Genomic DNA, 27135 nt, shown 5'->3' with positions numbered 1-27135 from the left:
CCCCCCCCCCCCCCCCCCCCCGGCTTTTTTTTTTTAAAGAACCAGGAAAACATAATGGCAAGTTATATAAGATTTAAAATGTTATGTAGCAAATAAATAGGACGCTGTCAAGCCCCAAGCTCAGGTGTGAATTCAATGGATGCATTTTGGCTTTTCTTTCAATTCCGTGAGCTGAACAAATCATGCTTGGAAAGAATGAGAAGAATCTGCCAATAACACATTTAATCATGATGATAAAAACATGCAAACCAAAAAGACAGTCTTCATTTGGGACCAGATAGCAATTAGAGTTATAGGAGGACTCCTCTCCATCAGAAGCCTAGATCTCCTCACTCAGGGGAAAGCCCTAGGTCGGATATTTGAACTTTTTATTTCATCTTGGCCATCCTCACACTCAGTAAACCTCTCTGTCTGATGTGAGGCGAGCCCAAAGCCCTGCCATGTAAATACCGCTCTCTACCTGGAACTCTCCTGGTGTCTTACCTTTCTAGCTTGTTCTGAAAGTCTTCTGTTTATAAACCAATGCTCTGACAATAGGGGGTGGTGAGCGATTATATGTTATTAGTTTTTCATATTTGATTGTGAATTAATTAAGAGCTAATTAGTTAGGAGCAAATCTGTAACTTAGCATGACATAAACTGGATTGGTCAGTGCGGAAGGTTTAGTTCAGGTTGGGTTCCCGTCTTGGGGAATGGCCGAAGGTGGAGGAACACGTGAACACATAGGAGGGCTCTTAGTGTGTGGGGGAATCGTGCTGGAAGGGAGAGAAAAAGTACAGAAAACACAAATAGGCAAATGAAAGAGATTTGTTAAGACTCAGCCTTGCTTATACTCAATTTGAAAATGGCTGGTGAAACTAATCTGCCAGGGCATTTGACCTTGGTCTCTGCCCTGTTTCCTAAAAATGATAGAAATGGTCTGGGCATGGATGACTATATAAGGCATGGAACTTCTATGATACATGATGCAAATAATCTTCAAGCTGTGGGACTCCATGCACATTAAGTATACAGAAAGCCATTTGTTTCTTTATGTGAAATGAAACCTCAAGGTCACACATTGCCTCTATCTTTGTTAAAGGTGGGCTCTAATATTGGCCTATCCACAAGACAACCAAAAGATGAAAGAAGAAAATAAGCTTCTTCTCTTTTCATCTCAATGTTTTGCGAAGAAGACTATTTTTCTACCAACCTGTTTAGGGCACATGCTTATTCATAGGACATGTAATGTAGAAAATAACCAAAGGGAAGAGGGTGGAAGGTGGCAATGGCTAAAAAGTAAACTGCAAAAAGCATTCATTACAAGTAACAATCCTAAAGACAACTTCAAGCTATTCATGAGTTGATTAAAGAATCTCTATATAGTAACTACATCTAGCACTCTCCAATCTTTCTTCCATTGCTCACCTTTTTGTCACCTTATAAGTCATTGGCATTGCTATGGAAAGGTAGAGTGGTGAAATGGAATGGCGACAGAAGTTAGTATCTAATAATTAAAATGAAAGATAGCCTTGGCTGGACACTTGAACTTGCCTTGGGTAATTCAGGATTATGGATGATGAAGTCCTAGAAAAAGCAGTAGTAATCTGTGAACTTTATCTCTCTAAACCCATTTTATTCTAGTTCCCAGCTCTAGACTGGAGGACTTGAGAGAATGATTAGGACTTAGTTTTCATGTTCTGGTCTTTCATAAAAATAAATCCTACTCAAGCAAGCTACTACCCTGCTTGGCATTGGGAGACACTAGCTGCCTCTAAGCAGACCCATCTCCCTGTAAGAAGCTCCTCACCAGGCTAGTCGCAATGCCTCGGAGCAAACTCATACCTGCAGAGCTATTCTTCATCCACGTCTGTTACAAACTGTGAATGGTGTTCGGGTGACTTGCTGTGCGTTTTGCTTAGGTGGAGTTTTACTGCATGTTTGCTCACAAATGTCCGACAGCACAACTTACACTTGAATTTAGAGTCTGTGTCCTCTTCCACAGCTATTGTTTCCGGAGACCTCTGAGCCGACGATACCCGGGAGATCTCTTGCTCCACCTTGCTTTGCTGGTCCACTGACAAGCGAGTCATGTCCTTCATTTGGAAACCCAGGTGAGATTCTAAGTGACTGATGTAGGTAGAAGGGGTTCTGAACTGGGAGGCACAGTCACTGCAATAAAAGATGGGGTGGCCTTTGTCCATGTTTTTTAGAAATTTTGTCCCGCCCGTTTTCCTAAGCTGGTACTTGACGTTGGCCAGCCAGTGACTGATAGTGGTCATTGAGAGTCCCGTAAACTTCGAGATTTGCATACGCTCTTGTGGGCCCAGATCAGACAGCAGGTATTTGCCCTCTGATGTCTGGAAGAGGCTTGAGGCAAACTGGGCTTGTAGAATCAGAAGATGCTGAGGATTCCAGTTGGATTGCCGGCCTTTTCTTTTATGCAAAGTTGAGACTTCACTGGAGACATCCTCAAAGCGTCTGACATCCATTTCCAGCTTCATGGGAGGGATCCTGGAAGAGGAGGCTGGCTTTGGGGTGGTGGCTTTGGGGAGGACTTTCACCATGTCAGCGATGTCAGACAGAGCGTGCTTCTGAGGTGGGGACATACAGGATTGTGCTTGCGAGGACTCAGCTTTCTTGCTTTTGGACTTGGTCAGGTCAATGGGCTGATCGCTGTTCTCAAACAGGTAGCGCCTGGACACGCTGGCTGGCCTTGTGGAGGTGGGACTCAAGACCGGCTTGTCCATGACACTGAGATTGGACTTGTGGAACATGGAAATTGTGCTTGAACTTGGGCTGGAGCAGGAAGGTGAGCGCAAGGGCTCCGTGGCTTTGCCCAGGTGATTGTTCAGGACGGACTGCAGGGCGCTGAGTGGGTTGATGCATGGCAGGGCCGGGGCGTGGTTGGCGAGGGCGCACCCGTTGCTCAGAGCAGACGTAGGCTCCAGGGGCTGGGGTTTCTCCTTCTCGCTGCCCTCTTTCATCAGCTTGTCCTCCTTCAGGGAACCCAGCTCAGTCTTTTTGGCTTCTGGAGGCGTTTCGCTTTTGTGGAAAGAATCGCCCTCACTGTGGCTGAAAGACGAGGCCTCTTCATGGGGACTTTCTTTCCCACACTCCTTCACGGCTTCATCTTTGTCTTCTGACTCCTTCTTGATTTGAGTGTAAGGGGCCAGGTGTGTGGGCACAGAAACGAGTGGCATCATTTTCCACTTTGGTGCAATGGGCCTCAGCTTGTTGGTGAGATTAGGCCGGATCTGCAGTACCTGGGATCCCATAGGCAAAGGCGGCTTGGCGCCCTCAGACAGCTGGTAGGCTGCGTGGATGCTGGGGTAGGCACTCCAGCTGGGGGCCCCGTTTTGGGCTTTGTTGATGGCTGTGGTGACAGTATTTTCCAAAGATTTCAAAATGTCACCTCCACCCTTTGAGCCATCTTCCAAGTCCTCCTCCCTTAGGTATTGATATTTGATTGTAGGGTCTAAAGGTTTTTGTAGAGAATCATCATAGTCCTCACTTTTCACGACTTTCTCATCCTTGCTGGTTTCCTCTGGCCTTTCTTTTTTACTCTCTTTCTTTAGCTCAGTTGTAGAGGCTGTACAATCTGATACTGAGTTACTGGATGGCTTGGGAGCCAGAGAATCACTGTTTGGGGCCTCGGACAACGACTGCATTTTCTCCACTGCTAGCGGGTCTAATACCAGCTGCTTCCCTTTCTTGGAGGCAGAGCTGGTGACCTTGAGAAAGTGACCTGTGACCATCATGTGGGTGGTGAGCTGCTGCAAGGTGTCATGGGAGCTCCCACACTCCATGCACTTTAAGATCTGGGACTTGCAGGCCTCAAACTGCCAGGTGTAGCTGGCTCCATTTTGGTAGCCATAGCGGTTGTTGGAGGACAACTGCAAGTTGGCGTTCTTCTGAGAAAAAGAATCTGCAAAAGATCCTGTGGTTGAATCGGGGAACACGGCCGATTGACATCAAAAACGCGTTTTTTCGCCGGGGTGACCATTTTCGAGGAAATGGTTGGGACTGGCTCCTTCAAAGGCACTTTTTGGTAATGTTTTGTTTTAATCATGTGGACGCTCAAATCTTGGAGGGAATCGAAGGAGTCGCCACAAAACATACATTTCAGAACCTTTTGAGCATCCTCCTTGTCCATATCCTGGAAAGCCCTTTTCCGGGGCTTTGAATAGCTTGTGGGTCTGAGCTTGTCCTTTTTGCGGTTGTCATCTTGATAGTGGCCCGTTTCATTCATGTGCACAGTCAACTCGACTAGGGTGTCATAGGCCGCGCTGCACTGTCGGCACCGGAATCTGCTGGCCCCTGTGAACACAGTCCCGCACATCTTGCTGCTCTGCCGGTACAACTGCACCGAGCTGAACAGGCTGGGTTTCGAGACGGACCTAGAAGGCAAGTTCTGCTGCAGGCTTTTGGACAGAGCGTCTTGGTGCCAGTCAAAATCACTCTTGTTGCTGCCGTTTCGGGTGTCACAGTTCTGCCTCTCACTACTGGACAGCTTGAAGCCCAGGCCCAGGCCTGACCAGTAGGAATCCGACAGGATGTTGGCGTAGACAGCAGTCATTTTATCCATGCAGTTGTGTGCTTCGTTTGGAAGCTTGACGTCAGTGTTTGCTTTCTTGTCCGAGGCATCTCGGCCGCAGACACTCTTGATGTCCGACACCTGATCACTGGCATCGCTCAGCAGAGACTCATTCTCGGCATCCTGATTGGACAAATGACTTCCCGGAGAGTTCTGGTAACTGAAGCAGCCTTTTTGCTCTGGGCCCGTTTCTAGCTCCTCGTCCGTCCCTGTGTCATTGCCACCCTGCAGTTGAGCTACTGAACCGCTGTCCTCCTCCTCCTCTTCTTCTTTTATTTCCTCCTCTTCTTTCAGCTGTTCCTCCTGGGCGTAGCCTGCAAGAGAAGAAGCAGCGATGAAACGACAGTAACAGGCTCCATATTCCATTCCAGTTTCCTTACATAGACCAAGTGCTTCCCATGCCGAACTGAACAGTGATTTGATCTACACTTTTATAAACTGTGAGCAATGGACACAGGAAAAGCCAAATTGAGTTTTTCGTGCCATCTACTGCTTTTTTTTTTTTTTAATTGGCAGGAGTCATAATTCTTTATAAATGCCTAGGGTCCCAAGTTAATAATTTTCAGGTTTGAGAAATATCTTTCTAATATTCCTGTAGTGGGATAGTTGCTAAATTCATGTGTATGGCCGGGCGCGGTGGCTCAAGCCTGTAATCCCAGCACTTTTTTGGGAGGCCCGAGACCGGGCCGATCAGCGAGGTCAGGAGATCGGAGACCATCCTGGCTAACACGGTGAAAGCCGCCTCTCTACTAAAAAAATACCAAAAAAACTAGCCGGGCCGACGTGGCGGGCCGCCTGTAGTCCGCAGCTACTCCGGAGGCCTGAGGCAGGAGAATGGCATAAACCGCGGGAGGGGGCGGACTTGCCACGTGAGCTGAGATCGCGGCCACTGGCACTGCCAGCCTGGGCCGACTGAGCAAGACTGACCGTCTCAAAAAAAAAAAAAAAAAAAAAAAAAAAAAAAAAAAAAAAAAAAAAAAAATTCATGTGTATGATTTTAGGAAATCTGGATTTGAAATTCATATCCCATTAAAGTCATACCTCTACAGGGAAGAATGTTGGCTCATAAGGAGACTAAGACTTGACTCTTGGCATTTAGATGGTAAAGTTTACCAAGGCACTTGTATATATTGGCATATAACCACATAAATAAATCACTTTTGAGTGCTCAGAAGTAATTTGGGTGCACAGCCATTATATTTTTTGATAGCCACTGTCTTTTTGCTATAACATTTTTATATGTAGAGAATCACACAGCAGGAAGAGAGATTATGGGGTATGCAAATAAAATCTATTGATCGTTGAAAAATTATATAAGCTCAGCAAATATAATGACTTTAAAATAATCGCAAATGGTGCTAGAATGGGAGATTTGGCGACTATCTTATTATTCTAAAACAGGTTTATGAAGACCTTTCCAGACAAGGTTGAGAATGCCCTCTCGATCTTGTGCCTGTAATTTCAAATGCACTGTGATTTGTGGGTACCCGTCATGAGATGCCAATTATATATTTGATTTGTAGATGCAAAATGCTATTGGGGATGCATGCTTTCCCTTCTCTGAAAGGGTTTAGGACCAGTAATTGCATAGGGAAAATGAAGACATGAGCGAGCCGGTGCAAAGGGAATTGATGGGCAAATATCCATCAATGGAGATGGGGAATGTGACATTATGCCTATGGGCTCATTTTCTTCACCTGGCCTTTTCAGAACCATGCAGATAAAATGCAACCAAAGAAGTCCCAAAGAAAAGAAGATCCAGTTTTAGGTTTGCAAGGCCTGCATGATCTTAATGCAATTTTTTTTTTTTTAATGAACTTCTATCTCCTCTATCTGTAGCAGGTAGTGACTTGCGGAAAACCTTAGAGCAGGCTCTGTTATTTCCAGTCACTAAAGACAAAGCTTGGAAAAGGAGTGGCCATGCACTGGAGGGCCGTCCAGCGAGGCAGGCACAAAGAATTAGAAGAGAAGGGGGCTTGCTAGGATAAAGCAGTAACTCCTAAGGCTGCCACTGCTGCTGAAGATAAAGAATATTTATTGAGCAATTACTGTCTCCTAGGAAGTAAACTAAACACTGCAAATGCATTCTTTCATTTTGTCTAATATCTGCATGAAGTGGCCACTATTATTTTCATTTCACAGAGGGGGAAACTGAGGCTTTAAGGTAAGGACATTCACCCAAGGCCACACAGCTAGCATTGCAGAGTGAGGACATACACCCAGGTCTGCCTGATGGGAGAATGCCTGAACATAGGAGATGCTGCTGTCTTTGGATTGCCAACCTAATGAAGAGGAACCCTTTGAGGAGACCCAAAGGCTAAAGGTTAAGCAGTGGAATTTCATTGAAATGTCACTAAATAGATAACCACATCAGAGGGGAAAACTGTGGGAAAACTGGAGACAAGAGCCCATGATTTTAGTGACAGAATACCATAAAACAAGATGAAATGTATAAATTCAGTCTAGCCATGAGTTTTATGGCTGTGTTAGTTATTTTCCTGCTGTTGGTGTGGTGTGTTTTACCTTCCTAGCAAATTGACAGGTGGATTTTTTATTACATTGGCATTACTGGTCTCTAGTCTCAAAAATTGGTTTGAAGAAACAACAACTACTCAATCTAGTCCAAAAACCATTAATAAGCGGTCACAACTTGCAGGAAAACTGTAGTTTAAAATGACCATAGGGCCGAATTAGATTATTCCTGTTGGTATCATACCATTTTCTTTTTCCTGGATTAACTTGTGTGTTTGCAAAAAATAGGTATACCATTCAAGGAGAAAGTCTCTGTTATAAAATTAATACACTAAATAACAACTGGTAAAATAAGTTGTTACTGAGCCAAGTAAAATACATCAGGGAATCAGACAAATTTCATCAATCAAATAGGGTCACTTTGAGAATGAAGGGAATGCTATTAATCTGGAACATATACTGGGTCAATAGGTATTCAGCAGGATGGTCCAGGCTAAGACACATGGTGACCCCACCTACGGCTCACGTAATCACAGCAACCAAGAAGCAAGTAAAGAAATTTGGGGGTTTGGTGGCGATGAGGACTTTCTGTCATCACAATTGGCTAAGGGCGTTTCTGGGTTTCATTCATCTCAGTATTTTCAGTGCCTAGCACTGTGCCTGACATTTAGCAAGAAGCTGGGAAGTAATTCATGTTATTTTGTGTGTACGTTGATGAAATATACACACATGCGCTCTAATGCTTGCGCCCATGCGTACACACACACACACACTCTGCCCATCCAATACAGTCATTTTCAAACTAGGAGAAAAGAAGTGTTCTTTTTTTTTTTCACTGACATTTGGAAGCAGAGCTTTCCGGACCAGCTCAACCTCACAATCTACTTTGTCCTTCTAAATGGATTCCGCAGAAGAAAAGTCAGAGACAGCAAACGCCTCCCCCACAATACAGATAAAATTTTCTGCTTAATTAGGCATTGACATGTTTACTATAACCTTTACAGAAGAGTAACTCGTGCCGAGAGACCCTTTTTGTCTGTTTTCCTCTGCAGAGCAGACTAAATCTCATGCACTGGATAAGGTAAGGCATTGAAAAGCCTCATACAAAAAGTGCCAAACATCTGTCAAAGTGAGTGTATTTTAACAATGGCTGAGGGTTCCAAGGAGTTTTTTTTAAAAACACATTTCAATATTATACATCTAAAACTGTTCATTTGACTTAAGTGATTTTGTTTGCCACCAGCAGTTGGGGCAAGAGAGGAAAAGCAGCCAGAACAGGGGTGATCTGGATGAATAATGAATATCAGTCTCTCTCTCTATTGATGACTTGTTTAATAAGATTGCATCATGTGTAAGTCTTAGTATAAGTGGATGAGTGGCAAGTTTATTCTTACGAATACTTATTTAATGAAAGAAAACTATCACAGTTATGCCAAAGCACAGGACGAAAGAACTGTTCTCTATAGAACTTCCTTGTTGATTGGGAGTCGAAGATCAAACTTCATAGTGGCAAAAATTTCCTTTTCCAACCTAAATTTCCAGTTTCATCCATTTCCCCAGCTTGACTCCGGCCACATGAGATGTCCCCATTCCTGGAACAACTGATTCAAGAGCAAATCTGGTCCATTCTTTGACTGAACTACTGACTCAAGAGACCATTTTTCTCCCACTCCATGGCCACTGCTCTAGCCTGGGCCACTATATTGTCGCCTAGGTTGGACAATGAGCTTCCTGCTTCTACTTCCCAGAGTCTGCTCTTCAGTGAACTGCTAGAAGATTCTTCGTAAAAGGGATTAGGTCATGACGTCCCTCTGTTTTAACTCCTGCAGTGTCTTTCTGTTGCGCTTACTATAAAATCTCAACCCTTAGCATTTTCTACAAGAGCCTGCAGGATGTGTCCTTGGCCAACCTCCCTGCTCCTCTCTCAGCACCCATGGCCTGCTCTTCTTGCCTAGGAAACAATAGCCTACTTGCTCTTCCTTGAGCCCACCAATCCTTCTCCTGACTGAGGCTTTCTGCCTTTGCAGATTTTTCTGACCAAAAAATTCTTCTGCACCATCACATAGGGGGCTCCATCAAGTCTCAGCTCTGATGGGCTCTTCTCAGTGAGGCCTTTCCTGATGTCTCCCCTGCTCTGTGTAACTATCCATCACATCACCCTACTGCCTGAAATCCCTGGAGCACTTACCAGACTCTGAAATAAGCCCATTTGTTTATTGATTGATGTCTTCTTATATGGTATGTAAAGTTAGAATATCTATCCCCATGCAGTCAGAATGCTCCTCTCCAGTGCTCAGTTCACATCCTGGCACAGAGTGATGTCGACAAACTATTTGAATGAATGAATGAATAGATTATACAGTAAAAAGGTTTATTCCAGCTGCAAACTCTGGATCCGTTCCTCAGCAGTGCAATTGGTACTTCTGGTGGGTAAAGAGCTCCCCACCCCCAGCCCATGTAGATCGATGTGAATTACAATCATAATAATCAACTTCACTCAATAATAAAACCAGAGCTGTGTGCCGAGGCTCACACTTGTAATCCCAGCATTTTGGGAGGCTGAGGCGGGCGGATCATCCGAGGTCAGGAGTTTGAGACCAGCCTGGCCAACATGGTGAAACCCAGTTTCTACTAAAAAAAAAAAAAAAAAAAGAAAATTGGCCAGGTGTGGTGGCGCATGCTTGTAACCCCAGCTACTCGGGAAACTGAGGCAGGAGAATCACATGAAGTGGGAGATGGAGGTTGTAAGGAGCTGAGATTGTGCCACTGCACTCCAGCCTGGGCAACAGAGTGAGACTCTGTCTGAAATGAAATGAAATGAAATAAAATAAAACAAGAGCATCACCATAAATCATCTTTTCAGAACAACCCAGCTACCAACTTCCTTGCTGTCCAACTTCTTTGAGCTGTGGATTTACACTCCTAAGTATAAAGGCTGCAAATAAGCAACAAGACCACAAAAGCATCAGAATCTATACTTTTAATGTGAACAGACTTTGATTCAACAAAGATTCACACATGGGAACTTTGAAAGTATGGACTAATTTTATCATGGATAAAGTCCATTAGCTGGTCTACTATAAACAACATTATACATGTATTAGCAGACATACATATTACAGTAGCCTTCCCCTGAATTCTTCATTTAAAAAAGAAGAAATATTATTGGAGAAGAATATTTTATATGCTGCATTTGTTTTACCCTAATAGTATGTGGGTAAAAATTACAAATAAACCCTTACATTTTATTTTCTTCCTACAGAAATTTTCTTTCATATGAAAGGTTAATGGCTGGGCATGGTGGCTCACACCTGTAATCTCAGTACTTGTGGGAAACTGAGGCATGAGGATTACATGAGCCCAGGAATTGGAGACCAGCTTGTGCAAAATAGCAAGACCATTTCTACAAAAAAAATTAAAAAAAATAGCCAGGCATAATGGTGCATGTCTATGGTCCCAGCTACTCGGGTGGCTGAGGTGGGAGGATCACTTGAGCCCAGAAGGTTGAGGCTGCAGTGAGCTGTGATCACGCCACTGCACTGCAGTCTGGGTGACAGAGCAAGATCCTGTCCCAAAAAACAACAACAACAAGAGAAAAACAATTATTTTAAAAAATATACTACCTCAATTGTTTCCAAACCTCTAGTCAGAATGATTTAAATGAAATTCTGCAAAATAATTCATGGGTGGCATGGTGTTAGATACCAGACTTTTGCTGGGCATACATTTCTGTAGTCACCTTGTAAGTCCACAGTAGTGTTTACAGTAAAAACACTGACAGTTTTAGAAATGGCAGTAGAAGTGGAACTGTTATAACATAAAACAGTTAAAACTCAAGAAGGTTGATTTTAAAACTAAACCAGAATTCAACCAAGACCTCATTTAAAAACATATCCGATGGTGACAGGATCATTTTCGCCAATCTACTGCACTAAATGACTGTTTAAAGTCACAGGAAGATGCCACAGGGTTCAAGGCAGACGTCAATGAGGAGATCGCGAGAATTTCTCAGCGTGTACCCAGTAGCTACAAAAAATGATGACTCGGAATAAGAGCTCCCTGTCATGTGTCTCTAGTGTTTTGGTGACTGTGGTCTAAAAGTCTGTTAATATGTATATTATTATTGGCACTAATTGGCATGCATGTTGGCAGGCTGAGTAAAGAGATACAGGATTCAGTGTTCAAGGAAGTTGAGCTATTCTCAAGGGTAGCTAGGCCTGGAGTGAGGGCCTCTCGGAGGGCCATAGGGAGGGATCCCTCTGCTTTTTGTTTCAGGAGAGAGGAAGTCTAGAGAGCTGTGGGATCCTGGCACCATTCCTGAGCACAGATTTCATTTACAGAGAATCCAGGTACCACAGGCCAGGGCCCAGGGTGTTTGCTGGCTGGAGAAGTTATCTACGTTCATGCACATTTTTAAACAGAAAATGTTCAAAAGAAACATAAAATTTGTGGTGTGTGGATTTTTATCCCTGGCATGTCACATATAACATAAGTATTACTGATATATACAGATCGAGAGAGAAGAGTTTACTCCCTCCTCTGTCTGAATGTCAGAACCAAACAAATAGAATTCTTTGTTTAAAGGACTGCTGGAGATGGCGTGGGTATAGTGATAGGGGGTCATCCTGAACCCATCAGTACTTGCGAAGGTAAATGGGGAGGTTTCTGGTGGTCATCAAAACAACAATCTCTCTCTCTTTTTTTCAATTTCCTGAAGATGGTTTGGTTAATTGGAATGTTTTACATGTACCACACATGCATACCAGGTGGGGTCTGTCTGAACACTTAACATATGCTTGTTGCTTCTTTCTTGGGCTGTCGTTACAGCTCTTTGGACTGTAAAACGTTTTCTAATCACATTTTGTGAGTTTCTCCACATCTCGGTCATCAGCAAAAAAACGGCTAAGCTACTTGAAGTCAGGGGAAGTGGATACTCTGTCATCCCTTTGTGGTTCATCTGCTTATTCATTCAATCAAGAAATATTTATTCTGCAGTTACCACATGCAAGACACTTTAGTGGAGTTTCACTGGGACTTTCGTCACCGTGGGTCTTTCAAGGCCAAGGCAAGTAGAGAGGTGAGTTATGGAGAGAAGTTGGATGCTGAGGTTATGGAGACAGAGGTCATGAAAAGGTCACACATTACTGAAGGCAGGCAGGTAATGAAAATGGGCAAAGCAGGCCAGGTGGAGGAAAATACGTTTTCAGTTGTGAAGGTAAGGAATCATGGATACTCAGCTAGACTGGACACTTGGCTAGAGGGCACCAAGGGCTGTGAGTAACAGGAAAGTTTATGGCACATCAAAAGCACAGTAGACCAGGTGCAGTGGCTCACGCTTGTAATCCCAGTACTTTGGGAGGCAGAAGTGGGCGGATCACATGAGGTCAGGAGTTTGAGACAAGCCTGGCCAATGTGGTGAAACCTCATCTCTATTAAAAATACAAAAAATTAGCCAGGTGTGGTAGTGCATGCCTGTAATCTCAGCTACTTGGGAGGCTGAGTGGCAGGAGAATCTCTTGAACATGGGAGGCAGAGGTTGCAGAGAGCCGAGATCACGCCACTGCATTCCAGCCTGTCCAAGAGAGCAAGACTCTGTAAAAAAAAAAAAAAAAAAAAAAAAAGCACAGCTGCTACTGAAGGACTTTCATGGAGTCTAGGAATGCCAGGTATTTCATTTGGGACAAACCATGTGGACAAAACTAAATACATCTGAGACCCAACCATCTGCAACCTCTGAACCACAGGAACCAGGGGTTAGAGAATCTGGTGTGCTTTTCTGGTTCTCTCTCCTATCAGCTCTTTGACCTATTTCTTCATCTGTCAACCTCAGATAGGAGTGACCATCCCAAGCCTGACTGACTGAAAGGGTCCTATCAGGACCAAAGAAGAAGTGTATTGTAAACCCACACTATTCACGTAGGGTTGACGAATGGTGTCAGCATCACCTGCGAGCTTGTTAGAAATGCAGGCTCTCAGCCCCACCCCAAGTCTGCAGAATAGAAATCATTTAACAAGGTCCCTACAGGATTCCTATGCTCCAGAAAGTTGAAGAAGTTTGGATGTACATTGCAAAACTGTTAATTAGTAGAGAGATATTTAGCAATCTACTTCTCTATGCCTATGTTCACCAATGTATGTGGGAACCAGCTTTGTGAAAAGATAATACAACTTTGAAGAATTTCAGCCCGTGTCCCCTCCAGATACCAAAAGACTAAATGCCTATGGCTTAGATGGTTGCTCCCAGTTTATACTGGAAAACACCAACCAAGAGAGAAATAAATTGCTGATTCAAGAACTGATCAGTTAACAGGGTAGATAAGATGTCCCCTCAGCCTTGGGATCAGGCAGACCTTGGTTTACTGCGTGATGTCATCTTGGGAAAATTACTGAAACTTTCAAAGGCACAGCTTCCTCATCTATAAAATAGGAATATAATAGTATCTACTTCTTAAGATGCTTTAGAGTATTGCATGTGATAAAGTACGTGAAATACCAAGAATGCAGGGCTACCTTCCAACTTCTCAGCCCTGGTTCTAGGCACTTTCCAACCTCTGTACATCTGATCTTCAACCTGAACCCACAGATGGCTGAAATCAGTTGAATCTGGCATTCTTTGTTATCCCTAAATCTTATTCCAAGCCAACAGCTTTTAGATGGTATTCACAATAGATAAGAACCAGCTTTGTTTATGTGTCATGCATAAGAATGCATAAGAAAAGAGCTTCCTTCAGTTTGGGGTTTGTTATTTAATATTAAATCACTTGTACAAGGAGCCAGTGGTATGTGTGCCGGGAACTTCCGTAGAAGTGATGTACAAACATCAAATAGCAAGTTATTAGGTCATTACCCGTAATGGTAATGTCTGCAATCCTCAAGAAATAAGGCAACCCACCATCTGAGAAAAAAGGTCTTTGTTAGAGGCCTCGGGCTTTGCATTGAGAGGGGTGACAAATGCTTAAAGCAGAAGGTCTCCAGGAAAAATGCTTTATATTCAGCTACCTAGAATTTCAGTCCAGCGTATATTATCATTGCGACACGTCTTGGTGACAATTTAAAAAAGCAGAGTGAGAAAATATTCATGGAGAAGGGTGAGAAGGGGACCACTTTATAAGCTTTTTGGTAGCTCCAGTTTAGAAATCATTATCCTTACATTATCCTTACACCCAGAGAGTCACAAATCAGGAACAGAGGAGAAAACAAAGTGAAACAAAACAGGAACAAAGAAACTACACAGTAGAACTGAGACTTTCCCACTAAATTAAGGTTTTTAGTTGTTGAGTTTTCAAGTGGTAACAAGTATTTTCAGCAAGGCATGCATGCTTATTTTCTATACATTTATTCCGCATAAGGATATATAAACACACACACACACATATAGTTCCTTCCAAGACTGGAGAGGTTTTTTTTTTTTTTTTTTTTCCAAAAAAAGGGACAGTGAATCATTGTCCAAAACGACCTTCAGAAAGTATACGAAGCTGCTGCACCATCTGTATTTTTTCAGACATATATTCTAATTTTACTTGAAATAACATCATTAGCACAGCCATCCCACAGAGCTAGAAGGTGATCTTGTTTCCTTTTTGCCTGGCTTGAAGTCAAACATCTTTTCTTTTTTTTGGCAAATGCTGCTTCTCTCTCTGAAATATTTCATGCAGATAATGGATAATGACCAGTTCTCACTGCCTTTTCTCGAAAACGTCTAACTGCATTAGCCAACAATGGACAAATTTTAACCTGCTTCTTTTGCTAAGTTCATGGCTGTGACTACTTCGAAAGAAAGAAAGAAAGAAAGAAAGAGAGAAAGAGAGAGAGAGAGAGAGAGAGAAAGGAAGGAAGGAAGGAAGGAAGGAAGGAAGGAAGGAAGGAAGGAAGGAAGGAAAGAAAGAAAGAAAAGAAAAGAAAAGAAAGAGAGAAACCCACTGTCCTCTTAGAAAAACTACATTGGCACTGTCAGAAAGGCAGGCTGGACTTCAATTTTCTGGTGAAAAGTGTTTGCTGTCTCTAGAAGAATCACAGAAGCCTGAGGTGGAAAGAATTTTCATGTCATTGGGCCAATTTCTCATTCAGGAAAGGGCTTCCTGGCCTTGGTATCCTTAAATGGCTCAGATGCTTGACCTTCCAACCTTTCTTCTTCATGTTGGACTCTCCACCAGCACAGTCATTGTTACTAGCCTGCTATGAGGACCACACTGTATGGGAACCATTTCTATTCCTCACACTTAGGAGTTGAGCCGTGTTTCCATCACGGTACAATCTGATCGAATCAAAGGATTGGGGAGAACTTTCAGTTTAAGCTTTTATGATATGCTTTCATCTCTTCATCAACATTTCTGTCAAGTACTGCTCAGCATATACTTGAACATGCATGCAGGGATGACTCATGGAGTGCAATGACCTGCCCAGTTTCCATCTCAGACCTACCTCATCACTGTCCATTTTGCTTAGGATTTGTAAGTCAAAATTCTTCTCCTTGTTCCCCAAACTCATCAAATTCTTGCCTTCTTTAAGGCCCTTGAAATTCCATTCCCCCTGTATACAAGATTCCCCCTTTTCCTATATCTAAGTCTTTTCTTTTAGTCTCGTTCTTTTAGTTTCAGCTCCAATGCCCCTCGTCGGATGGGTCATCTCTGATCACTGTACCCTCCCCACTTACTCCTCCGAAATTACCAACAACCAAAGTTATTTTCTATCTCAGCCCCCCATTTTTCTTTTGTTTACCTTATTTCAGTTTGCAATTGTACTTACTATGTACTTGATTGTCCTCTAGATAAGACTGTAAGCTCCCTGAGGGCAGGTCAAATCTATCTTGTTCACCACTGTATCCCATTGCTATACCCAGCTCACCTTGTTCAAGTATTTGTTGGATATATAAATAAGAAAATCAATGATTGGACCCATAAGTGAATGAGTGACTGCATCAGTGAAGCATGGATTTCTATCCAACACTTAGATTCCATCCAAAACTTAGATTTTACTCATTGCTCCCAATTTGCTTTCAAGCCATAGAGAAGCAACAACAAAGTATCTTTTAAACAGAATATTGCTTTGGATGGTTGAAGTGTGCACATGGGTTTAAACTCACAGGGTGGGTTACTCCCTCTGGGAAGTAGATAAATCAGGTACAAGTGTCATGTGAATTCAGGAGCCCGCAATTGTGACACCTCTTACTCTCTGCTTCTTCTTGCCTTAAACCCTACAACTTGGCTTATGGTCATTTGGCATGAGGCAGTCCAAGAACACATCCCTATAAAAATATAAAAACTTAATCTCTTCTCTCACCTTTGCACTTCAGGGTGAATGAGTTAATGAGATCATTATTTTTGGCAGCTGGTTTCTTCTAGAGAAGAAAATGGGACCCCAGGAGCCAGCTAGGTCACCATAATACTCTTACTCGGTAGTTCTGGGGGTGATTTTTGTTCCCCAGGGGACATGTGACAATGTTTGAGGACATTCTTGGTTATACCTAAAGAAGCGGTGTTGCTGGTATCTGGTAGGTAGAGGCCAGAGATGCTGCTAAACATCCTACAATGCACAGGACGGTCCTTACTCAAAGAATTATACAGCCTCAATATGTCAATAGCTTAGAAATGCTTCAAAGTCAAAGTCAGCTAAAGCTTTGGGAATTGACGACAAGGAAGTGTGACATTCATGCTCTTTCTAGTTGTCAGTGAAGCAAGGGTCTGCACAGAGAAGAACACTCTATTATTAAAAGAGAACTATTAGGTTGGTACAAAAGTAAAAGTAATTACTTTTAATGGCAAAAACAGCAATTACTTTTGCATCAACCTAATAGAAGAGAAAGTGTGTGCACCACCCTCATAGGTGTTCCAGTATGGAAGAGAACAAGGTCTGCAGCAAGTCCACCTTGGTTCAGATCTCATCTCTGCCATGTCCTGCATTATCATCTTGAGCAAACTAACAACTTGTGTGGGGCTCAGTCTCCCCGTCTATCAATTGGAGATACTACTAGTATCTGCCTCAAAGATCAGTTTGAAAATTAAGTGAGATAACTGGAAAGAAGTCAGAACGCCTGGTAAAAATAAGCACTCGATATGTCTGCTCTCATTACCATCACAAGAACAAAAACCTAGTCATGAAGAATCATGTTATGGAGCTGGATTTCTCAGGTTTTTTTGTATTTGCTTTTTCAAGTTTTGGCTGAAAAAATGGTTTATCAGACTTCTAGCATTATTCTCAATCAATTCTTTATGGATGCATTTAAATCCCCTTATCACATTGAGTATTTTATATTACAAGAAACAAACAAATAAAAAAAGTTAATGATAAAAGGGATTAGCATTTATAAACTACTCCAGTAACTCCACCAAATAAATCCTGACCTATTTCAGTTCTTAATTAATTAGGTTAGCTTTTAAATGAGTGAACTTATATGGAACAGTGAGTCTGAGCTGGGCCAAACCCACACCACAGAGTTACATGAAGCAGTACTTGGAAACGACCCAAATTCTGGGAGATACTTAGGTCTTCATACGTAGGTCTTCGATCTTTTTGATTCGACAGTTTGGATAATCTAATGGAAATTCTCCAGGTTTTTTTGACCCTTTGACTTAGGTTAGGGCTTTAAGAATGAAATTTCCAAGAGCTGGCATCTTTTTGTTTTTGTTCCTACCTATAGAGAAAATGCGTAAATAGGAAGAGGCTTTAGGTCACTTTATCAGCATCCTCCTAATAGTACCAAATTGGCCATTTTCCCAGGACAGGAAAGTTGGGGAAGACAGCACTATCTGGTGATTTAATATTCTCCATTGGCGAACACCAATAAATGGTTCATAAGACAGCCACTGTCTTGTTCTTGATATTCTTTCTGGCTTTTTGTCTCTGTTTCATTTTCCTTTTGGGGGTTATTTTCCCTTGCTTTTTAATTATTCTGATGTTAGTTTTCAGCCAGTTCTCAAACCACACTTACAGAAGTCAAACTCCCCTAGAAAATCATATCTATCTATCTATCTATCTATCTATCTATCTATCTATCTATCTATCATCTATCTATCTATCATCTGTCTATTTTAACACACAGTTTATCGTATTGTTTTATTTGCTTCTGGGAGTAAAAGATAGTTTTTCTTTTCTTGGAGAAATTACCAAAAACAAAACCCAGATCTTTCTTTCTAACCTGGAAGAGGATTATTAGGCATGAGCTGAGTTCCTGGAAAAGCATCTTCTTATATGCAGCTTCTAACACCTTTGAGTGACCCTTAGGAGATACAAAGGGAATTTGCAGTTGTACCTAAAAATAGAGATTCAAAGAGGACCTTGGTAGTTACAGGAAATGTGCTGATTCTTGAGCAATGCTGAAGAGATCATTAGTGTTCTAGGGTACCTCACAGGAGACGCTATGGCTGCTTCCCAATAAGTGTGGGTGAGATTGGTCCCATCCCAGGTCTATGTGTGGGTGCTGAATCATCAAACCTAATCACCTTGCCATAGCATCCTATTTAGGTTATTCAGGCTGGGTCTAAGTTAATTGGTGACTGGCATTCTCAGTTTGATTTGATGGTTAAGAAAGTAAGGGATTTTATCTTTTGTTTTTCCTGTTTTCATGTAAGAACATATCATCTCATAAACTTTTAGGAGCTTTGCTAGTATGAGGAATGGCAGCCAGAGAACCAAGCCAACATATATGAGATCACAGAGCCAAGAAAATTTCAACCTTGATCAAACTCTACCTGAAGATTTTTGTCTTTGTACTTTGAAATTTCATGAACAAATAATCCCCTTTACTGCTTAAGATAGTTCCTTGCAACCGAGAGCTTCATAATATATCTAATTTGTATATGCACATTTTATAGTTTTGTATAGCTGTTACTTCACAAATTAGATACATTTTTATAAATATGTACAAATTAGCCTTGCTGTGCCCTGAGGTATTTTCATATTATACATTGTTTCATTCCTTGGTGTATATATTCTTCAGCCCCTAACAATTATGATGACAAAGTATTATAATTTTTTGTTTGATAAAGTATAAGGTAATTATTTGCTATTCTGTCCATTAATTTTCCATGAAGATCTGATCAATGCTGTAAAATTTGGGATTGCTGCTTGCAGTCAAGCACCTAATCCATTGTTATTTATCCATTAGCAATTTCAAATTCCAGGCCCACTTCAAATGGCATCTCCTCCCCAAGGTCTTCTCTACTACTGGACAAATCAAATTGTGATTCTTGACCTCACTTCCCAGGTGGTAAGCTCTTTAAGAACAAAAGGGCTATGAGTGTTTATCTTTATATGCCCAGCACTAGGAGTTTTTGAGCACACAGTAAGGACTCTATAAATGTTCTTCTTTCTCCTTGCTTGCGTTGTATCCTGTGACTACATAAGATCTTGCACATAGCCAGAACTCCAGAATCCTACTTAAATAGCACAGCAGAGATGGTGTTTACCCCAGGAGGGTCCCAGCTTCCTGAGAGGACACTAAATTAGAGACACACTTGGTAATGTCCAACACACCCTTAATGACTCAGCTGGGGTGATTTTGCTCCTGGGGACATTTGTTAATGTCTGGAGACATTTGATTGTCACAACTGGGAGACAAGGTGCTACTGGCATCCAGTGGGTAGAGAGTGCTCTAAACATCCAGGATGCTGCTAAACATGCTACAATGCACAGGACAATTTCATGCAACAAATACAGAGACTTATCTGTCTGGTTCATTGCTTTATCCCTAGTGGCAAGCCCAGGTCTTGAGGTAACTCTTTCCTGTTTATGTCTAACCACCATCCATTTCCTACTTTTGGCCATCTTGGTGGGATTGCTCTGCCCTTCTACTTTTGCAATTTGGATGAATTAACAATTGAAATCACCCTTCCCTCCCCCTTGATGTTAAAGTAGGTAGTGTAGCTCTTTTTTTTTTTTTTCAGACATAAGATTGACTTGGGACTGACTTACGGACTTACGGCATCATAAGGTCCAGGCTGTATAAAACTGCTCTCTTACAGACACTTTGGGAAGGAGATGACAGAACAGAGATTCTGGCCTCTGGGAGTTTAATTTCATGGGAGCTCAGTGCATCTGGACTGTTTTCCAGCAAAAACAATATAGATACCCTGTGTGTGCATTGTGTGTGTTTATGTCTGTGTATTTAAATATATGATCATTTGTTTAAGGAGCAAGGAGGTGAAACGAACATATGAAAACTTTCTCTCTTCTTTCCCTTTTTGGTATTTTGTTTTGTTTTTGTTTTACTATGGCACAGAACACTAGCTTGGCCAACCAACTCTTGCTCCATGGAAAGTGAATTCTGACCCTATGACTCAAAGGTGGAAATGGGCTAGAGTAGATCCACTTCACAATCCTATTATAGAGAGATTGTCTTTTGATTCTGCCCCTTTGGTCCTCACAGACGTACTAGTTCCTCCCCTTTAGGTGAACTACACCATGTTCCTCCCAAAAAATTCCTTGTTTTTACTTGTTTGCCAAAGACAATATTTATCACTTGCAATCAAAGACCCCACTGTTTGATAGATGGTGCTCAATATATACTTTGAATCAAAGAATGCATTTATACTAACCCAAACGGAATGATTTCTTAGCAAGTTTGAGTAAATTAAGCTCAAACCACTGGTATATTGCTTGGGATTAAGCAGAGGGTAGGTATTATTATTTAGATGTTCATAGACAAAAGGGCAGAACATAAAGGAATGTTAGTAAGAACACCCTATTTCTGGATACCAAATATTTCCTTCCAAAGCCAGAGTCCCCTGTATCCAGATGTATATCTTTCCATAGAGCAAGTCTATATATGTGGATTTGCCTTAAAAATGCTTTCTGGAAACATATCATCCCCCAATGACTTGACTGTACCCGTCTCGAGTACGGTTGTAGTGCTTGTAGTCTATTGTGTCAATAATCTGCATATTTAAGAGTCCCCACATGCTCATTGAGACGATAGATAGAGCTGGTACAGTCTACTGGGTCAAAAATCTGCTTTAAATCGTCTATATACACAGTCGGTTGAGTAAATAACAGCATTTTCAAAATGTCTTTAAATATATAATAACATGATAAATCGCATCAGCTCCTAAAGATGCAGCCTCGCTGCCGCTGATCAGAAAAATGATGTGCACTTTAACAAGCCACTTACAAATGATCTCATCTTTTTCCAGTCGTGGGAGCATTATCTTTTTTTTGTCCATACGTTTCGTACGCAGAGGAAAGAAACTCAGATGCACGCACACACACCCATGCACACTCACACAGAGAAAGAGAGAGAGAGCAGGGTGTATATGTATGGTCAATACCTTGCACAAACAAACTGGGCTTGAGTCAGTTGTGCAATTGTAGGGAGTGAAAGACCAGAGAACAATATTCTCCTTTCTTTGGTTTGAAGGTTTCTACCATCACTCAGCTGTGTGTGATTGAGATAGCTAAGCTGGGCTCCAAACACACAAAAAACTGTTCTGTTTAAGTCAATTAGAGGCATTGATTTTGAGACCTCCATTTGACCTCATTCTGCTGTGATGACAACCTATTCTACATTGCTTCATAAGAACCCTGTTTGCTTACAAATGTCTTCTATATCTACAATATCCTAATACCTATCACTTAGTAAGTATCTTACATGAGTTGTTTTAGTTGAGTCTCACAACACTCCCATGGTGGAGGTGATATGATCAGTTCCATTTTTGAAGATGAGGAATCTAGGCTTCCAGAAGTTAAACAACTTTCCTAAGACCACTGATGTGGTCTGGCTCTGTCAGGTCCCCACGCAAACCTCATCTTGAATTGTAATCTGAATTGTAATCCCCACGTGCTGGGGGTGGAATCTTGTGGGAGGAAGTGATTACATTACGGGGGCAGTTCCCCCGTGCTGTTCTCATAATAGCGAGTGAATTCTCATGAGATCTGATGGTTTTATAAGGGGCTCTCCCCTACTTCATACCGTACTTCTCTCTCTTGCTGCCATGTGAAGAAGGACGTGTTAGCTTCTCCTTTGCCTTCCATCATGATTGTAAGTCTCCTGAGGCTTCTTCAGTAATGTAGAACTGTGAGTCAATTAAACCTCTTTCCTTTATAAATTACCCAGTCTCAGGCAGTTCTTTAGAGCAGTGTTGAGAACGAACTAATACAGCCACATGCCCAGAAACTGGTTGACTCTAGCTTTGAAGTGAGTTCATCGGACCCCAGACCCAGTGCCCTCTCATGGCTGTGTACTAGCATACTCATGGCATGTCAGTTTTTCATGATGCCCTGCCATTACCAATGTGTATAGTGGAGGTGTGCGTGTTTCTGCTATAATGCACTGTGTGTTTCTAGACAAACCTTGCATTTTGCACAGCTTTGCAGTTAAAATTATAGTGCTTATGGGAAAAATAAGGTTAGGATAGACCACTTAGAAAGTAAGCAACTTAGCATCCAGAGAGTAAGCAAACAATAACAAACATAATAAAAATACTGGTTGGGTTAGAAACATTTGTTCAATTCATAATAAATAAAGGAATACCACAGTAAATAAAAGACTTCACCTTTGTAAATAAATAAGTGATGGTAGTTAGATAGAAAGGAGTTTAAAGAGGTAGTGAGATTGTGAAGTTACAGGCAGGTCAAATTTTTAAAAATCAGGGAGAGGTGACAGGCTTCTGAGGCAGATTTACATGGTTAACCTGAGCTAAGAGGATTGGCTTTTATGAATTGGCTGCTTTCTTTGCTGAATTCAGCTGTGTTGTGAACTTTGCATTTGGCTGCTGTTACTCAGTGGTGCCAAACAATAATGTGTTGGAAAAAATTACATGTGCATCAATGTGACGTTCTCATTATATTTTTATCATTAACCTATTTACCAATCAGGAATGAACTAATCTGCTTTATAGGAAGATGAGCTACAATGGAACAGACTTTATTTTATCTTTCATTCTTAAAGACCTTTCATGTTCAACTAACTCAATTGCTAAAATCCTGGGCACCTCACCAATAAAATCTTAACTTTGAATTAATTACTCAGGCAAACCAACTTAAAATAAAGATTGTAAATCTAAATAGGTTCTAGGCCACAGAATTTATGTCTCACAAAATCTCTCTCATTATTGGGGAGATATAAAGAGAGAGCATCCCTTTTATTTCTTCAAGTACCTACTGTGTACCTGGTACAGTATGCAATATGCATTTTATTTTGGAAATAATCCTGTGAGGTAGGTATCTTTACCTTTATGTGAGGAATTTGAGGCTAACAGAAAAGATGCAAGTGCCTTTCTGGTAGACAGTGGCAGAGGGAGGATATGAACTCAAGTCCTGGCCAGGGGTGGTGGCTCACACCTGTAATCCCAGCACTTTGGGAGGCCGAGGTGGGTGGATCACTTGAGGTCAGGAGTTTGAGACCAGAATGGCCAACATGGTGAAACCCTGTTTCCACTAAAAATACAAAAAATTTGGCTGGGTGTGGTGGCCCACGCATGTAATCCCAGCTACTTGGGAGGCTGAGGAGGGAGGATCACTTGAACCCAGGAGGCAGAGGTTGCAGTGAACCAAGATCGTGACACTGTACTACAGCTTGGGTGACAGAGTAAGACTTCATCTCAAAAACAAACAAACAAACAAACAAACAAACAAACACCGCCCCCCACCAAAAACATACACACAAAACCAAGCTCAGAGACCCAAGACCCAAGCATCTTCCACCTCAACTTTCTGCAATGAGACAGTAAGTGATGAGGTGTGGTCCTAGGGGACTGAAAGTGAAAAATGGTCTCAACTGGACACCTCTCATGCCACCTTGACTCCTCCATGAATTGATCGCATCCTTGTGACTGTCAATGCTTAATACTCTTAGCAGTCAGAATGAAAGATGCATCGGATCATGCCACTTCCCTGCTCAAAGCCTCCCAAGGGACATTCTTCCCACTCAAAGAAAAAGCCAATGTTCTCACCATGGCCCTCAGATTTCTATGTATGTTAGCTCTCCACTTGGTCTCTAACGCTTTCTTCTATTTCCCTCTTCCTGGATTTTCTGCTGCAATCATACTGACCTCTCTGCTATTTCCCATAAGCCAGGAACATTCCCATCTTAGGCCTTTGTGCTGGCTGCTGTCTCTGCACTTTTCCTAACTTCCTTCAAATCTTTGCCTAAATGTCATTTCCTGATGACACTTTACTCCAGTCACCCTATTTAAAGTTGCAACCGGTCTCCCCATTCTCTCAGAACTCCCAATTCCCTTATTCTGTTCTATTTTTCTTTTGCCTTCATACTTACCAACTTGTAGCTTACTACAGAATTGACTTCTTTATTATGTCTATTGTTAATTGTGATCTTTCTTTGTTAGTCTGTAAGCTCTGTAAGAACTGGTATCTTTGTCTCTTTGACTTGATGCTGTATGGAGGCACCTGTGCATGGTACATGGTCAGTTATCAAAAAAGTATTTGTTGAATGACTCAATGAAAATTTCTTGAATCTTTGACATTTTCAACACCAAAAGGAGAGCAAAACTTATCCACTCACCAGAGTTTTTCTGGGTTGGTTGTGGGTTTGCACCCACCTTCTATTTTCCAATAAAACGTAGGTCCCAGGGACTAGTCTTGCTTCCCAGACTTGCAACATTTGCTCAGTATGATAGCCTTTCTCAAAACCAATCTGGTTCTATAGCTAGAAGTCAATTTAAGGGCAGAAACACAGAAATACTTGCAGTAAAGGCAGAGATGCTTCTTAATCAGAAAAATACTTAATGGGCCCACGCTTTCAGCTGGGTTGGGTCCACAACCATGCAGGGTCTGGGCTATAAATGATACACACCAGGGCTATTGAATATGCTTCCTAAAGTTACTTAAGCCAGGCATTTAAAAAGTTTTTAATTACTTGAAAGAAAATCCAAAGCATGTTATTTTATTGCATCCTTCCATATCTCTGGTCCTATGAGACTGGAATCCTTGGTTCCAGGATATAGGGAGTCTGACATATACTCTTCTTTTTTTGTTAGTATTGAAACTATTTAATAATGTCTGAATTTATACTGCAGAGTCTCTGAGTTCTTCCTCCTTTTCCCTCTGTCTCTAATGCAGCAAGAACTGAGTCTGCCCATTTGAACAAGCAGATAATTTATTGTTTGAGATGAGGAAAACCCCGGCTCTATCACTTCCTAGCTGTGTGTTCTTAGGCAAGTTACTTGCACTCTCCAAGTCTCAGTTTCCTCATCTGTAAAGCAAGGATAATTACAGTACTAAATCTGTATGGCCACTGAGGACATTTATGAGAAAATGTTATAGTTCTCTTTCTTTTAATTCTTTTTCTGCTTCCTGCTCAACTTCCCAGTCTTAGCATAAAGGTCTCATCCTTAGAAGATCTTTTCTGGCCCCTGACTAGATAGGATCTCTTCTTACATAGGCTCATGGGATTTTTCTCCGATTGCTCCCATCAAAATTGCAATTAAACAATTATATGTGTAATTGTTAAATTCTTGACTCTGCCATTTACACTCCATGAGGGCAGGGACTTTGTGCCTTGTGCATTGCAGTATCTTCTGCATTTTCTCAGGGCCTGCAGCATAGCATACACTTTACAAATAGCATTTCATTGATTCCAAGATCTTCCTTCTACGTTTTAACATCTTGGGAATTAGGGTGAATCTTACAATCAATGGTATCTTAAAATGGCTGCCAGGGGGCAGTTGGAAGCTATTTTAGGAATGCCTTAACCAATTCATTTTGCTTATCTTTTTCTTTTTATATAAACACAAGAGTGTTACCTTATAAAGATCTTTTTAAAAAATAAGTCTAAAAGAGTCTTTCAGTAAGTGTAAAATAGAAATTCTAAATGATAGCAGGAGAGCAGTGTGTCATGGTTTAATTATAAGCATTTTTCTTTCTCAGTGGTGCCAACTAGAAGTAGTGCACTTCACTGAATGGCCTCTTAGCTTAGATAAAATACAGTAATTGTTGAATGGATGAAAAAGGTAAAAGTGCTTCACACGGTGCTTGGCACAGAGAAAGTGCTCATTACAACAGGCCACACAAAACAATAATAATTTTCTTTTTTTCTAGAGGGGGGTCTCACTCTGTTGCCCAGGCTGGAATGCAGTGGTGCCATAATGACACATTGCAGCCTCTAACTCCTGGGGTCCAGCCATCTTCCCATCATTGTGTATGATGATGATTATGATTATGAAGAGGACCTGGCTAATTCAATATTGAACACAACAGTAACATTCTTACTTAATGATTTGGGTTTCCTTGCAACACATCTACGTTTCTGCAGAAATGTCTAATAGAGGAATGTTTTGGTTGAGTAAAATCAGCTTCGATCGGAAATGTGATCCGTGTTGCAATTATTATTCTGTCTCCCTCCCAATGGTAAACTCCTTGGAGCTCAGTCTTATCCATCTGGGTTCTGCTGTTTCCTCAGAGCCTGGAAGATGGTAGGCTCAAGGAAAGATAGATGATTAAATGAAAAAATAAACGTATGAATTAGATGAGGATCCAGCAAGGAAGACTGTAGATTGAGAATTTCAATGCTGTCTTTGTTTTATAAGGAGACAGAGACACTGTTCAGTGTCAGTATGGGCTCAATAATTACTGTTTTGGCCAGGTGCAGTGGCTCACACCTGTAATACCAACACTTTGTGAGGATGAGGCAGGAGGATTGCTTGAGGCCAGGAATTTGAGACCAGCCTAGGCAACAAAACAAGATCTCATCTCTACAAAAATAAAAATAAAAAAAATTAGCCAGGTATGGGAGCAGGCACCTGTAGTCCCAGCTATTTGGGAGGCTCAGGTGGGAGGATGGCTTGAGCCCAGGAGTTTGAGGCTGCAATGAACTATGATGGTGCCACTGCACTCCAGCCTGGGCAACAGAACGAGACCCTCCTCTAGAAAAAAAAAATATTGTTTTGTACGGCCTGTAGTACCAACTCTCAAGTATTCACTGCAAATGATTTAAAAACTCAGGAACATTCAATAGGGCTTTCAGATTGTAAGGCTTTTCATGTCTTAGTGGCAGGTGAGCAACAAATAGTGTGGGAGTGTGTGTTCCTGTAGAGGTTGAGGAGAAAGATGCTGTCTGTGACTCTCCTTTCTTTGTGGGTTGGCTGATTTCTTAAAGACCAAAAAAAAAAAAAAAAAAAAAAAAAAAAAAAAAAAAAAAA

At 41.6% G+C, this 27135-nt stretch overlaps 1 protein-coding gene across 1 annotated transcript in view; it reads right to left on the bottom strand.

Annotated features, from left to right (window-relative positions):
• Nucleotides 1–27135, bottom strand: part of TSHZ2 (teashirt zinc finger homeobox 2) — a 527445-nt gene that overhangs the window by 235400 nt on the left and 264910 nt on the right. The window contains 2 exon segments of the mRNA XM_017888159.1: nt 1825–3937; nt 3940–4890. Coding sequence (XP_017743648.1) covers nt 1833–3937; nt 3940–4890 — 3056 coding nt within the window. The 3' untranslated portion in view covers nt 1825–1832.

Source organism: Rhinopithecus bieti, unplaced genomic scaffold (assembly GCF_001698545.2).
Source record: "Rhinopithecus bieti isolate Rb0 unplaced genomic scaffold, ASM169854v2 scaffold_15834, whole genome shotgun sequence".
Taxonomy (NCBI): Eukaryota; Metazoa; Chordata; class Mammalia; order Primates; family Cercopithecidae; genus Rhinopithecus; species Rhinopithecus bieti.
The sequence above is the reverse complement of the archived record's forward strand: the minus strand, read 5'-3'. Positions and strand labels throughout refer to the sequence as shown.